The sequence below is a fragment of the Stylophora pistillata genome, chromosome 2, assembly GCF_964205215.1.
Source record: "Stylophora pistillata chromosome 2, jaStyPist1.2, whole genome shotgun sequence".
NCBI classification, from domain to species: Eukaryota; Metazoa; Cnidaria; class Anthozoa; order Scleractinia; family Pocilloporidae; genus Stylophora; species Stylophora pistillata.
In genome coordinates, this window is record NC_142520.1 from 55,080,985 (window position 1) to 55,089,877 (window position 8,893).

The following is an 8,893-nucleotide window of genomic DNA, read 5'->3' on the forward strand; positions in this document are numbered from 1 at the left end:
CTGTCAACTCAAACAGTCCAAGCTAAGAACATTACTTCTTTTAAATCATTAGCCATATGGGACATTCAGAACACGAAGACCCCGAACCACCTGAAAAGATTTTGAACTACATACATTTATTGTTTCTTTTAGACTTCACATATTTATCGTAGATTATTAGCACTACAAATTAGTTATCCTATATCTCCCAGCGTTAGCCTAGCTATTTGGGAGAACAAGTTCCAAGTCTGAGTCCAAGACCTGATACCCCCATCAGGTTCTGCAATATTTTTCTGTCCCTCCCCCACCAGAATATAAAGTTTCCCCCTTATCCTCTTTTGGCGACGATTGACCACCTCTCCCCACCGTCCTCCCTGAAACCTTGACCCCCCCGAAATCCTCCACCGCTCTCCGCGGGAGAAAAACTAATATCTGCTCCCTTAGTTTAGTTTATTAGCTGCGTTTGATATTAGCAGGAAAATCAAAACAGAACTAAAGAAAACAGAATGCAGTTTTAGTTTAGCTCTTGAGCACACAATAGTTAGTTTTTTTCCTCTTATTTTATCAGATTCTTACACGTGGTAATCAAGAAGGAAAAACTATTTGACACCTTGAATCTTGCTGACGTCCGAGTAGATAACGCATTCCTATTTTTAATGAAAATGATGATTAACATAATAAACGGCGGAGGCTTAATGAACAGATGTCTGTTCTCTCACCCACGCTCCAGAAGTCTGTCGGCTGTCTGACGTGAACAAACGACAATAAAGTGTCTTTACGGCCCACTGACAGAAGGGTGTTTTCCTCAAAAAATTTGATCAGACATTGCAGCGAACGTGAAAGAAAATAAACGAATTAAGACGAATTAAGTTGCGAATTCTCCTAAGCTTAGGCTGCTTTATACTTTTACATGTAACTTACTTTGTAAATGCAGATGACCGCGACAAATTGAATTTTGGGCCTAGGCCGTGATGTTCTCCCGCGCCTTACATCCTAACCTTCTTAAATAGCAGGGATACGATGAAAACTTCTGTTTCTATTACCACTTTATTTAAAATTTTTAAAGCTTCATCTACAGTGGAATCAGTACTGGAGCCCTCCTTATGAGCGCCTCTCCCGTCACGCTTCAGGCCGAAATTTTAGATGAAATACTTTATCTTTCTATTCGGCATCATGAAAGGGTTCATTGCGAACAAATTTGAAGCCTTACGCTAGTTTACTGCTAATTTGTTCTATATACAGCAGCATGTTTTTCATTATAAAGAAAAAGGAAGAAAAAAAAAAAAAAAAAAAAAAAAAATTTGCTTCCCCCACCCCACCCCAGAAGGACATAAGAAAACACCAGAAACTAGTCCTCTTTCGGTATTGTCGCCTGGAGTATTTTTGCACGTCTGGGAACATGTCGTTGGTAGTTTGCCAGTTTTCTCTCTTTATTCACCCCTTTGGCAAGATTTTTCAATGATGAGATATCAATTAATGTTTTTTCATGTTTTTAGGATAGTGAGCTGTCATATGCACATCGGGATGGGCGATTGCTGGAAATTATTGACGAAAACTGGCATAAGGACAAACTACCAAGTGACGGTATGTAGCTAGATGAACGGCTTCAACCTTAACGTACGGGTCGATTTTCTCACAGATAACTCTAGATCACCATTCACAGCGTTGAAATTCTTGAATTATAATACCCTCAGCACTCTTCATCGCAGATACTCGTAAGTACTTCACCGTAGGGCGGCCAGAATTATATACAAATTGCCCCGAGATATGCCTACTGAGGAAGTTTACCGACATTCGAACTGGAATACTTTAACCCTGTATTATAAACTTCGATTAATTAAACTACTCCATAGCGTGTTTATAGGTGAAGCACCTACGACTCTGTCATACTTAACAAACCATGCACCACATACAATTTTCGAAGGAGTAATAATATAATTGTCCCGCGTTTTAACTCGCAGTTTCTGAAAAACTCCATTAGCTATAGAGGCGCTATACTCTGGAACGCTGTCTCGAAACATTTCACAGACCAGTTTTCAGTTTTTTATCGCAAAGTGAAGAAGGACTCTTATTTTAAGGATCTCGATTTTAGCGCACAGTCAGTCCAGTCACTACCCAGGCACTACCAAGATTTAAATAATGTAAATAATTTTTATTATTCTTACTGTATATTTTGTAGAGTGATTTTAAGGGACACTATTCTTATTGTTATTGTAATCATATTCACACGACCCCACAAGCACACGGCTTTAAACCTCATTGTGTTTAAATAAAGGATATGATTGATTGATTGATTGAAGATTTCTCGAACAGAGAGTTCGTTTGATAAATGACCTCCTACAAACTCGTTCCCCAGTTGTCTTGTTGTTTTGTTGGCCAAAATTGGATCCTCGTTTATTAAAATGATTAAATAGTACCACATTGGGAAACCAGGGTGTTATTTTTGGAAAAATCACAAATTGCACCAAAAGTAGTCATGTTATCACAGGGTATTATGAATATATTGATATACAACAACATGAAGGTACCGGTAAGGGTCTTGCTCAAGGGCACAACATAGTGACCTCATTTTTAGTTCAAAATCGAGCCTTTTGATCCAGTCTTCAGATAACCAATCATTGAGTTTCCATGCCTCTCTCATACTACACTAGCGTGATTGCATGGGGAAATCCCAGGTACCCAACTTTCCCCCTTCCCCCACCCTATGAGGAATATTATTTTGATTCAATGACATACATTGTACCAACCTAATGAGAGTATCCAAAAGGTAATGACCCAAAATAGGGTTATAAGCTACTGGCATATCTCATATTATAATTTGAACTATAACTTAGCCCCTTTTTCGAGCTTAAATAACACTCAATTGACTTCTCTTTTTATTTAAGACATTGCTGTTCCAGAATTTGAACTTCCACCTGTAGACGACAGTGACCGTGAGTATAAGGCTTGTGGAGTTTTGTCCAAGGGGAGATGTGCTCTAGAAACCACATAATTTAGCTCTACTATATTTTCATGAAAAAAATTTGTTTCTAGAGGTTCAGATTCGAAAATTTTTCAAAAATTGTCTTCTAATGTTGTGATAATTTAATAAAGGATGTCATCATTTTGCAAATGTAGATCCACAACATGTAGTTCTCAGATAGGTACTGCTCTATTTATCACTCCAAAATAATTTGTGGAGTCAAGAATGCTTTTTGAGTAGTTCCCTTTTGTTAAAAAGATTTCCAAAAGAGAAAAAAAAGGAAGTTAGATTTTTTCATATTACTAGTACTGTTATGTAACCAGGTAGCTAAGTGTGACTAAACTTTGTGGCATCTCCAGTCAAAGTTTTAGCTGATTTGAAAACATTTTCTCAAAGGGTAGAATGCTGTTTGAAATCTCAAACATTATACTTCCCAATAACAGAGATGAAAACAATCTTCTCCCTCAAGCATACTTCAGCTGTGTGTCTTGTAACCACTGCGCTATACTGTTTTGTTTAACTGTTGTCTTGTAAACTGCAAATCACTCGTAATGTGTTTTTCTTTTATTTTAAAAGACAATGGAGCCACAGACTCACTAAAGGAGCAAGAACAGAAATGGACTGATCTTGGAATCCAGCAGCTACAAGAATCACCTCAGCACACTGGAAACTAAATGAAAACAGTGTACTTGACAAAACACTATACTAATGAAAGGAAAAGCCTCCGAGTGTCACCCAGACAAAGCCATTGATATAAACTATGCAAAAGTGTTTTCACCTCAAACAAGTTATCTAAACTAATATTTTCACTATCAAAGCATAGGAAGAAGAGTGGAGAAATGCCAACAATATTGCCATTAAAAGCTGTTAGGATTGGAAGGAGAACATTTGAGAGTAACCAATCAGTTGTCGTAGCATCTCTAAACACAAGATATTTTTTCTTTTTCCCAGTTGCTTGAAAGTGTAGTCTAAATTACATTTAATTACTTCATGTTTTCCAAAACCAGAATGCATCACAAATTTTTTTCAAAAGAATATGTGTTGAACTTTTATTTAACTTTTTATCTGGAATTTTTTTTGTACAAACTCACAAGGCCAAAGTATCGCTTAACTAGAACAACTTAACATGTAAGTACAATGCACTTAGTATGAAAATAATTTACTAACAAAATGTATATTATTTTGTGTAAAATATGTTTTGAAAATGTATAGTGTCTTTATACCTGTACAATTAACAAGATAACCAATTTGCAAAAATGGATTTGATGTAAAAACAGTATAAATATAATTAATTTGATTAGAATGTGGGAACGCTGCTGCTGTAGCAAAGAACTTGGAACAAAATTATAAACAATAAATAAATTGACATCAAAAGTTAATATTTGAGATGCAACTTTCCAAAAGAACAAAGAATGTGAACTTGAAGTCAACACACTCTGTAGATTATTTAATAAACATTCTGATCACCAGAAGTGATTCAAATGTAACCTCTCCTGTGAAGTTTCAATACACTATCCTATAGTAAGGTGATGAGAATTGATGAGCTCATCAACTTGAGATAGCTTTCTTGGTAATTCATCAAATTTATAGGAAATGCTGTATAAAAGAAGGAAAATTCCATATAAAATATTGGGAAAAATGGCTGTAAGAAGGGTGGATAAATAAAATAATTATATCTGCCAAATAAATTGTGATCCAGATCCAGAAAATAACGGCAATGGATACTCTAGTTTGTTTGACTGATACTTATCTCTTGAGGGTGATATCTCTGAGATTTATACTTGAGAGTTTTGAAGAAAAATGTAGTTAACCCTCTAACTACCAGAAGTGATTAACATGTAACTTCTCCCAATGATATCCAAATATTATCCAGCAAACAGGTAATGAGAGTATTTAAAGTTATCAGGTAGAAGTTTCTATTTTGATCTAGTACCAAACTCTTCCTACTAATTTTCTGGGAAATGTAAAACAGCTAGAGGGGAGAATAAACTGTTAGATCTTTGGAGTTAAAGGGTATGAGGATGATAATTGAACTAAACTGCCCCAAAATGTACAATTTTCAGTGTTCCTGCAGGATTTGCCATCTCTGAAGAATCATCAAGCCCCAGCTGCAGAGAAAATTATTGAATTCATAAATTAAACATCCACAGTAGATTTAACATAGAGATTCTCTATTTCTTTACCATCTTTCTTATTCTATTTACAAAACATGATGCTATTAACATTGCTGATCCTAGCAATATACAGGACCCATCATATATGAACTTTGCAATGGGCCTTGCTCACTATAGAGTCTTAGACTCTATAGTGAGCAAGGCCCATTATGTGACTCGGCGGTAAAGCATCAGAGCACACAATCTGAAGGTCTGAGATTTGATTCCTCATGGGGACTCCAAATTTTTTCATTGTCCGACCCCTGTCACAGTGGTAGCAGGACTACTAATCTTTCCTGTTTGTTGAACAATTTGTAGTAATTGATGTGGATTGTATATGCAAGTTTATCATAAGGTTACCTCTTCAATTTCTTGCCCTGAATAGTGGTGACCTAGGGGAAAATGCAAAGGGAAGGAAATAAAAATTATAATAAAATAAAAAACTGAGAGTAATTAAAATATGGAGAAATCAAGTAAACTATGCAAAATATGATAAGACAAGAGCATAAAGTTCTATTATTCTATTAACTGCCCCCTGGTTAGCTCAATGGATAGAGCGCCGGACTGTTGTGCGGGAGGTCAAGGGTTCGAGCTCCAGCTGGACCAACACTCAGGGTCTTAAAATAACTGAGGAGAATGTGCTACCTTTCTATAATATCAAGAAATGGATAGCTATTCTAGTCTTCTCGGATAACGATGAATAAACCGTAGGCCCTGTCTCCTGCAGGGTTTGGGTAGGAGTGGTTAATTTCCCACGCACGAGATTACTGTGTGGTGGATGTCCTCCCCTGGGGTGGGATGGGTGGGTTTACTGTGTGGTGGATGTCCTCCCCTGGGGTGGGTGGATGTCACAGGGCCCCATTTAAATCAGTTATTAGCTGAACTGGGCTACCCTGTCTAAATATTCGTAAATAAATATAAAGACTATTAAATGTTGCCTATTTTGAGGTAACAGAGAGTCAATAGAAGCATTATGATTTAGCAACTTTTTCAAGTCTGCTTACTTTCGTGCCATCTATTACAAGTACTTGGAGGATTCTTATCAATCTTTTATTATTTTCTCTCAAACCTATTCAAAATAGGTATTTTCCCTATCGCCAATCTTCTCTCTTCTACAATTTTGATATGTTATGATATGGATCATTACAACTTCCTGTTTATAATCCCATCTGAAAGAACTCAGTAAAAACTATTATGCAACCATTTAGAAAGGGAAGGAAGAGAACTCTTTAAACATTTTCACTGATGAGCTGGTTTCTAGTGATGAGCCTGGGTTCTAGTGATGAGCCTGGGTTCTAGTGATTTACTAGCACCAAGACTCACTTCTGTGTGTTCCTTGCATAAAAATGGCTCCATCACCATCTTCATCCTCCAATGGTATCAGGTGATGTGATGTTACTGCGTGATTATGCACATAATCATATTCATCACCATGATAATAAACACCATCACTGCTCCTTATATGCCCATTGGCCATTTCATCTTCAATGTAGGACAGGTCATCTTCCTCATCATCATATGATTCACCAGTATCTTGAATACACAAACCACATGTTAGTAAGTTACAGTAAATTTAATGTCTTGATTGTCTTAAAAACCCAAACCAAACTGCCAATCAAAGGAGAGGGGGGGCTTTGTATATGTCTTCCCTTTAAAGAGGGGGGCTTATCAGAGGGGGGATGGCTTATTAGAGGGGGGGCTTATCAAAGGGAGGGGCTTATCAGAGGGGAGGCTTATCAAAAGGGGGGCTTATCAGAGGGGAATGGCTTATTAGAGGGGGGGCTTATCAAAGGGAGGGGCTTATCAGAGGGGAGGCTTATCAAAGGGGAATGGCTTATTAGAGGGGGGGCTTATCAAAGGGAGGGGCTTATCAGAGGGGAGGCTTATCAAAGGGGGGATGCCTCATCAAAGGGGGGATGGCTCATTAGAGGGGGGATGGCTCATCAGAGGGGAGGGGGTTTAATAGAGGATTTATGGTATTTATTTTTTATTACAAAATATACCTGATGTTAAGGATTCATTGTCAATTTGTATGGCTCTTTGCTTTGCTACTTCAGCAAGTGGCAAATTACCAAGATCAGCTGCTAGATAATGAATGTCCTGACAAAGAAAGCAAATATACCTTTATCATTATCATCATCATGTTCTGGTTGACACATAATTTGACAAAGAGTTGACAAATAAATTAAAACATAAAAGAAAGACATGAAATTTACTTAAGGATTTGTATAAGCCATACTGGAGCAAATTAAAACAATAGGACATAAGACCCCTACTAGGTTTAATTTAGAAACAAGTTAAAATACTGTTAAGTTGTAGAAACAAGTTAAAAGACTGTTTTTATTCAAAGCAATCTTGATTAATAATTGGCTCACCATGAAAAGGTCTTTTGCTCCAATGTCCACAGCTAATAGAAATGCCTTTTCAAATCTTCTAAATCTACCATAAATATGTAAAAAAAGCAAAAAATAGTTCATTGTGAAACGATTTGCTGTGAACTTTATTATATCCAGGTCCAGTTACAAAGAAGCTAATAAAAATGGGAACCAATTCTGCTGAATCAAGTACAATGTGCATATCAATTAAAACCTTCAAAATTTCCATATTACCCAGTCTGAGATTTTAAAAATTTACAATTTTTCAAAATTGTAGATAATCATCAGTATCTAAGCTTTAACTCTTGAAGTCATCAATATTCATCTTAGGAATATCATAACATTCTTAGGCAGAAAGGTGACAAAAGAATGGGAAATATCAAATGGGGGATCTTTTTTGATCACACAGATTCTCAAAGCTAAGAATATGAGAGATGCATCGTAGACTTTAAAGGGGGGATTAAAACTGAGATGTCGGCTGGCTGGTATATAGTAACATAAACACCTAAGCAAGTGATGAAAGAATCTTCTGGACAATTTGCTGATCATATCTCTGTGATGTAGAACTGTTTCATCTGACAGTGGCCGGCTGGGTGCATAAAAACTACCAAGTGTCTCTTCTAGAAGACCTGCCGCGTAAAAAAATCATTTAATGCACAACGCGTATATCAATTAAGATCAAATGGTCAAGTTGGATGTAACATAATTAGACAAAACTACTGCAAACTATAAAACTTGAAAGTTATTAATATTGCCAAAGAAGAGATTAAGATTCATAAGTTTCAACAATGGTTTTTCTAATTACCTTCCCTCTCACAGTTCAGTGGAAGTTTTAGTAGATAATTCATAATAATTGACATGCATGCAAAACAAGCACTCCCTTCGGTGTTCCAGTTCATACTGTTAAGGAAGTTCACTGCCTGCAAAAGAATAAGAATATATCTGTATCACATATCATCATTAAACGTTTCCATAAAATCAGATGTTAGCCCTACTCTCTCCTTAGGATAAAATGTTGATTTCTGCGCTACATACTTCTTCAGCTTGTTCATGTTTGATGTATTCTGACACTAGTTCCACTGTGCCAAGTCGTCCATTCGTCAACACACCTAATTCAAGTCTCAACAAACACAAAGGTCCCCTGTAATATACAGAAAAAAGTCAAAAATTTTCAGAATGAAGACAGCCAATTTGGAAAGGTGATCATGCTGTTCACCCTTTGATACCTTAGAGCAACCAGCATCTAGTTCCTCCTTACAATATCACCCCTGAATCACGCATTAAGGTCAGGAGAATACAGGAAATGATCACCAGCTGGACGCTCTTGATTGTTATACAAATTCTCTCTGTCCGCACCTTATGAAATGTATAGAGAATAGAAAAGAGAATATGCATACTGATGTAAGGTTGTAAGGGGTCAATGA

The 8,893-nt window shown here is 36.7% G+C and overlaps 2 protein-coding genes across 2 annotated transcripts in view; one reads left to right on the forward strand and one right to left on the reverse strand.

Annotated features, from left to right (window-relative positions):
- Positions 1 to 1,318: 1,318 nt before the first annotated feature.
- On the forward strand, positions 1,319 to 4,428 carry LOC111344532 (anaphase-promoting complex subunit 13). The gene is made up of 4 exons (XM_022951772.2): positions 1,319 to 1,387; positions 1,476 to 1,563; positions 2,865 to 2,912; positions 3,518 to 4,428. The coding sequence occupies exons 1-4, from the start codon at positions 1,379 to 1,381 to the stop codon at positions 3,613 to 3,615; spliced, it is 243 nt and encodes an 80-aa protein (XP_022807507.1). The 5' UTR covers positions 1,319 to 1,378; the 3' UTR covers positions 3,616 to 4,428.
- LOC111344528 (WD repeat-containing and planar cell polarity effector protein fritz homolog) overlaps positions 3,962 to 8,893 on the reverse strand; it is a 21,501-nt gene continuing 16,569 nt past the window's right edge. The window contains exons 17-24 of the mRNA XM_088748479.1: positions 8,505 to 8,610; positions 8,275 to 8,389; positions 7,975 to 8,098; positions 7,470 to 7,533; positions 7,098 to 7,194; positions 6,418 to 6,627; positions 5,455 to 5,486; positions 3,962 to 5,049 (exon numbers count right to left, since the gene is read on the reverse strand). Of these exons, the coding sequence (XP_088604605.1) occupies positions 4,975 to 5,049; positions 5,455 to 5,486; positions 6,418 to 6,627; positions 7,098 to 7,194; positions 7,470 to 7,533; positions 7,975 to 8,098; positions 8,275 to 8,389; positions 8,505 to 8,610 (823 nt within the window). The 3' untranslated portion in view covers positions 3,962 to 4,974. The remainder of the gene's footprint in view (positions 5,050 to 5,454; positions 5,487 to 6,417; positions 6,628 to 7,097; positions 7,195 to 7,469; positions 7,534 to 7,974; positions 8,099 to 8,274; positions 8,390 to 8,504; positions 8,611 to 8,893) is intronic.